Source organism: Spodoptera frugiperda, chromosome 19 (assembly GCF_023101765.2).
Source record: "Spodoptera frugiperda isolate SF20-4 chromosome 19, AGI-APGP_CSIRO_Sfru_2.0, whole genome shotgun sequence".
Classification (NCBI taxonomy): domain Eukaryota; kingdom Metazoa; phylum Arthropoda; class Insecta; order Lepidoptera; family Noctuidae; genus Spodoptera; species Spodoptera frugiperda.
Genome location: NC_064230.1, coordinates 3,387,959 through 3,394,087, shown reverse-complemented (window position 1 = coordinate 3,394,087; position 6,129 = coordinate 3,387,959). Strand labels below are relative to the sequence as shown.

The 6,129-nt window shown below is 39.5% G+C and overlaps 1 protein-coding gene across 1 annotated transcript; it reads right to left on the bottom strand.

The window, feature by feature from the left end:
• On the bottom strand, positions 1-5,929 carry LOC118281138 (uncharacterized). The gene is made up of 9 exons (XM_050700958.1): positions 5,673-5,929; positions 5,037-5,176; positions 4,542-4,646; positions 3,466-3,982; positions 2,632-2,819; positions 2,192-2,280; positions 1,807-1,926; positions 1,381-1,462; positions 1-382 (listed from the first exon to the last, which is right to left on the bottom strand). The coding sequence occupies exons 2-9, from the start codon at positions 5,145-5,147 to the stop codon at positions 314-316; spliced, it is 1,281 nt and encodes a 426-aa protein (XP_050556915.1). The 5' UTR covers positions 5,148-5,176; positions 5,673-5,929; the 3' UTR covers positions 1-313.
• Between the last annotated feature and the right edge of the window lie 200 nt (positions 5,930-6,129).

Sequence of the window (6,129 nt, the reverse complement as noted above, 5' to 3'; positions counted from 1 at the left end):
AAGGAAACTTTACATAGGTACAATGTACACCCACTTTTCACTATTTGTGTTATAAGTCCCATGTAATAGGGGCTGAGCCTATTGCCATATACTGAGCACAATTCCAGACTCCGTGCTACTACTGAGAAATTTTCGAAAAACAAAAAAGTAGGTAGTAGCGCGCAGTCTGGAAATGCGCCCAGTGTACGGCAATAGGCTCATCCCCTATTACATTATACAGTGGCATTACGTGCCGTAATCTGCACCTCTGCCTACCCCTTCGGGGATAAAAGGCGTGACGTTACGTTTCTTTACATGGGTAACTAAATCAGCCTTATTCTACAGTGGCGCCATCTGCTTCTAAGACGTTCTCCACCAAATTTTGTTCCACGTTTTTCCAAGTCTGTAATACAAAATAGAAATATTATTATTGTTTAGAATTCTCTTTTATATTTTAAGGAACCCCCAAGCTAAGATAGGTGACACTTAACGATAACGACATTTTTAGGTACGCGTCCACAGGCCCGCATCATACGCATCGCACGCATCGGATTTTAGGATCAGTCAAGCCGGGTCCAGACGAGTGTAAAGCCGGGTCCAGACGAGTGTAACGTGTAATGTAATCCACCGTGTAATGTAACACGAATTCTACGTGTGGACGGCAGTACGAGCATTACATGTAACGCTCGCGCGGCGCTCGGGGTTGATCCACCGGCTGTCGGTTTTTCGCGCGAACACAAAGACGCAACTGAGTGGCACACAGCTTTTGAAATATTTTCGCGTTCACAATTCGCTTTGAGTTCGTGTGCCGTCCACACTGTTGATGCTAAATTACACGTAATCTTACATTACACGTTACACTCGTCTGGACCCGGCTATACATGCAGAATGCGTACGATACGTAAACGCGAAAATATTTCAAAAGCTGTGTGCCACTCAGTTGCGTCTTTGTGTTCGCGTGAAAAACCGACAGCCGATGGATCAACCCCGAGCGCCGCGCGAGCGTTACATGTAATGCTCGTACTGCCGTCCACACGTAGAATTCGTGTTACATTACACGGTGGATTACATTACACGTTACACCCGTCTGGACCCGGCTTAAAGTAATCGAAGGCGCTTTGATTGGTTGTTTAGGGCACAGTGAGTAAAGTTCCCTAAGAAAACGGTAGCGGTGTCGTTGCGTTGTCTTACATAGAAATAACCGACAAGACGAGGCGGGGGCCGAGGGGGAATGCGTTGCGACGTCGGAGCGGCAACGCTCAGTTGTTTTGCGTCACAAGGAAACTTTCATTAACAGACTGTCCAACGCTGCTGCGGCGCTGCGACATAACAACGTTACATCGTGTGCCCTCGCTCTTAAGTGGTTGGTGAAAAAGGCTACAACTTGCAAACTAATCTTACCTTTTTACAGCGCAGACATTTATAAATCTTGCATTTATTAGTTTGTTTCACTGCTGATGCCAATTTTATATGACGGTACGATCTGTAAACAAAATATTATTGTAAAAATACATACATTAAGTGTGGTAGCATGGAGAGCCATGCTTCGGCAGAATTCAGCTTCCTGATCGGCCGTGGTATCACTGCGGTCGAGATGGCCCAATCGAAGCATGGCTCTCTGACACTTCCAAAAATCGTATATTGCCATATACAGGGCATAATTACAGACTCCGCGCCACTACTGAGAAATTTTTCGAAGTACCGAAAAACGCCCAGAAATACTTTGCCTGACTCGGGAATCGAACCCGTGACCCCTTGCCCCCGCAGTCGCAATTGCAACCACTCGACTAATGAGGCAGTTTTGAAGATCAAATGTACTTTACTTACGTCATATTATAGGAACAATGTAAACAACTGTATTTTGTAGCCTTTATATGGTTCCTTCTATAATGGAATATAGCTTGATCTTCAGAGGGGAATCTACGGCCGCAGATTGTACATTCATATCTAAAAATAAAATATTAAAGACACTGTACAAATATAGGGTGACTGGTAATTAGTGAACGATATTTAAACACGTGATTGTACTCATGATTACAAACAACTTTCCCAAAGAAACTTTTTTGTATACTCATTAGTTTTATTTTTATCGCAATAACAAAACAATAAAATTTACGCGTGCGCGTGCTTTCGTTTGATCAGCTGCAGCGAGGCGCATTGGGGATTGGGGGATTAAGGAGGAAGGAATTGGGAGGTGTGATAATATTATTACCTGGTATAATGATAAGCTATGTGATCATTGTAATTAGATCCTGGATTGAAATACTGTTGACATACATCACATTTGATTGAGATTTCTTTCTGAAAAAAATAACAAAATATTATAATACTACAGTAAGGAAATACCTTAAAAATCCTCATTGTGATTACCAAGTAAAGTGGTCTCTCTTCCGGACCTAGGTAAAAGTATTATAGGGCTTTTTACAGCTTTTCGAAAGTCTCTTTCTCTCTCACACTCTCTCCCCCTCTATCTCTATCTTTAATCTCTCTCTCTCCCCCTCTCTATCTTTAATCTCTCTCTCTTCCCTCTCTATCTTTAATCTCTCTCTCTCTCTCTCACTCTCTTTCTCTCTCTTAGTCTTTATCTATCTCTCTCCCTGTCTCCTTCTCACCCTATCTATCTCTGCTACTAGAAAATAGTAATTAACTTACATAACAATGTTTCCTTTTAATATGATCTTCTAAATTCTCTTCATAATTGAATCCCAGTACACATGTGTCACATTTATACGGTGCCTTCAGATATGGTTGACTGGAAGCTAATTTTGATCTTTCTGCCATCAATTCTTCTTTGGATAACCTTATAGTATTTATTCGGGATTGGATTGAAGATTTCAGAACTGAAAAGAAAAAACATAATTTCTGTTATTATATGTATGAAGAGCTTTAAGGTAAGCGTCCACAGGCCCGCATCGTACGCATCGCAAGCAACGGATTTTAGTTTGTCTTGTATAGAAACTCATACAACTGCGTCCACTGATCCGCATCGTACGGACCGCATCATCGGCAATGCCTACATGCGATGCGTACTGATGCAGGCCTGTGGACGCGTACCTTTAAAAGCATCCACAGCTTTAATCGGAGGTAGTGTTGTGTTTGAAGATTACCTACATACTATATTATACAAGCACATTGCCAATTGTCCACATTTTAATGTGCCACTTTCTGAGCGCTTATAACCTATCTACACCTTTTTACTTATAATATTATAGGGCCGGGCCGTTTTTGGAGCCATGCTTACGGCTCGACCGGAGTGATACCACGGCCTCAGAGAAAACCGACGTGAAACGACGCTTGCGTTGTGTGAGTGAGGTTACCGGAGGCCCAATTACCTCCCTTTCCAATCTTCCCAATCCCCGATTCCTTAACAACGCCCCCCAGTAAACGTCTCAGGAGTTTCAGATATCTATGGTCAGCACCGATTGCTTACCAACAGGTGATCCATCTGCTCGTTTACCGGCTTATACCATAAAAAAACCAACTCACCATTTTTATTTGGCTTATCCATCTTCCTAATCTTACTAGGAACTTCTATGTCTTTCTCTTTTTTGTCTAAACTCAATTCTTCTTCTCTTATACCAAAATTAGCTTCTAAATTACCTTTTACCATCGCTTCTTGTAAAATATTACTTGTGTCAGTAGCTTCAGAAATATGTCCTACACTTTGACTTACTTTATTAATAGCATTTAAAATAGGGAAATTATTAAAATCCACATTTTTATTAATTAAACTACTAGATAGACTATTTAAAGATGTAGCTAACAAATTAATACATGCATTATTCTGATTGCTGTTTATTATTTTTAATGCTTTCCCAATATTCTTAATTTTTCTGTCATAATTTTTTCGTTTGAAACTCATTTCTGTATCATTTGTGACCTCTTTACTGTCTATGGTTTGGTTTATATCTATGGGAACACTTGTCTGTGGTATGTTTATATTTTCTTGTCTATGTATTCGTAGATTCCTGTTTTGTTGGGGACTGATTTGAATGTTGCTTTCCTGAAACAGAAGATTTATAATAGTTATTATCAAATATAATATCATGCTTTTTATTTGTTGAATGGTGAGGTAGGGGGTACATACACGTGCCAAAGAGCTATTAGACCACCACAGATGGGGTCCTCACGCCCTAGCCGCCCCAGGAGACACTCCGGACGTCGGGGATCGAATAGTGGGGGGTAGGAACGGGTTGATTTTTAGTCAGTATTCAGTCACTCGCCATTGGGCATGACCCCCCTCTCAGAAGAGTCGTTGGATACACATCTCGTTATAATTTACACTTCCATACTTTAATATAATATAATATAAAACAACTGATAGAGTTTGTTTGTTTGAATGTGCTTATCTGCCAGAACTACTGGTTTGAATTTAATAATTCTTTATGTTTTGGATAGTCCATTTATTGAGAAGGGCTATAAAGCAGCTATATAGAAGCCTATAGAGTCTATAGTATAGACTATACACTACGATCAATAGGAGCCGAGCAGAACGGGTGACACCACGCCAGAATATCTAGTTATTAACATATTAGTATACAATCCTGCTTACCCCAACTTACCTCAGAAATGATATTGAAGCTATTTTTTACTTGTAAGGTAAACAATTTAATTTTCTTCAACACATTATGACAAGTGTAGCATACCACTTGATTACTTGATTCTATCTGAAAATAAAAAATATTTAATTGTTAAAACTTATAGTAAAAAAATGCTAAGTACTATAATATTACTTTGCCAGACCAGGGAATCGAACCCGAAACCTCTTGCTTGGTAGCCATATATGCGATCATGCAACTAAACTTTGATATGAGACCATGCTTAAATCTTTAAAACTATGCAACGGATTTTGATGCGGTTTTTTTTAATAGATAGAGTGATTAAAGAGGAAGGTTTATATGTATAATAACATGCATAATATACCACTGCACCCATGCTAAGCCTGGGAGGGTCGCTAGTAGGCTATAAAATATCATGCGATCATCAATAGGAGCCGAGCAGAAAGGGTGCAACCGCGCGAAAGTAACAAGTTGCAATGTAAACAGCATTTCACTTACCTTAAGTTCCCCAAAAGAGTTTAAAAAGTCTGCATGGGAACATGTAGATAGACGTATGTATGGAACTTCTCTTGAAAGACAAGAAATACAGAATAACATCGGCGAATCCATTGTTTTTTCACTTGCTATCTGATCAGGCTCTGTAAAGATGATATTGGAAATTCAGACCTGATTGTAGGTAGCTATAATTTGCTGCATACTACCTAGCGGGTTTACCGGGGCTCCGGCTCGAAAAGCAAGAGTAGGAACAGGATGGTTTTTAGTCAGTAAGAGTCTGACACTCTCTCTGGCTTAGCCTAAGGCGGGAAAAGTCATTGGATGATTTTCGCCCCATAATTGTTTTTTGAAACATTGCCCCACACTAGGATTTTCTCCTGTGTATGGGTGCCACCCATGGGTACCACCCAGACCCAAAGCAACAATTTGTGGATAACATAAAGAATTGCTCCATGTAAGAATCGGACCCGCTGTTAGTTGTACGGCAGCCAGTTGTCCAGCCCCTATGCCAACCGTGCAGTCAGCTAAGCACTTATGGTCATGCAAACTTAATGTGTATACAAAATTTCAACTCAATCGGTTGAAGATATCTGCTTCAAAATTCAGTTACAAGATTTCGCTACACAAACACACACTTACAAGTTAACTTTTTATTTATTTATCAAGCCTTTTGAACTGGGTGAGAGAATTAATCTTTAGAGACTATTCAATTTGTTATAAGATATCTCTCAGCTCAGTGTGACTGATGGCAAAGGTCTCCTCCAGTAGCTTCCACTGTTGTGCTACTCTTCTCCATTTGGAACCTATACTTATTATATTCCTTGTTTGGGCCCAGTCCCACAAGAAAATAAACAGAACGGGAACAAAATTTTATTATCAAAATGTCAGACAGAAATCAAAATAAATACTGCAAAGAATGAATGAAAGTTGTACGTCGTTCCGTTATTCATTAGACGTAGTGGAACAAAAAATATCTTTACGAAGACATCAAAATCAATAATTTTAGTTAATATATAAAAATACAGCTTTTTTGATATATAATATTTGGTTTATTTTGTAACACTGTATTGTTTCAAAATCTGTAGATTAGTAATTT

What these genes read in the sequence shown, in the direction of transcription:
- LOC118281138 (XM_050700958.1), bottom strand. Translation starts at nt 5,147, where the DNA reads ATGGATTCGCCGATGTTATTCTGTATTTCTTGTCTTTCAAGAGAAGTT. An exon ending in ACTCTTTTGGGGAACTTAAG is followed by an intron (nt 4,647 to 5,036) that starts GTAAGTGAAATG and finishes TTTTATTTTCAG; the next exon opens with ATAGAATCAAGTAATCAAGT. An exon ending in GCTTCAATATCATTTCTGAG is followed by an intron (nt 3,983 to 4,541) that starts GTAAGTTGGGGT and finishes CTTCTGTTTCAG; the next exon opens with GAAAGCAACATTCAAATCAG.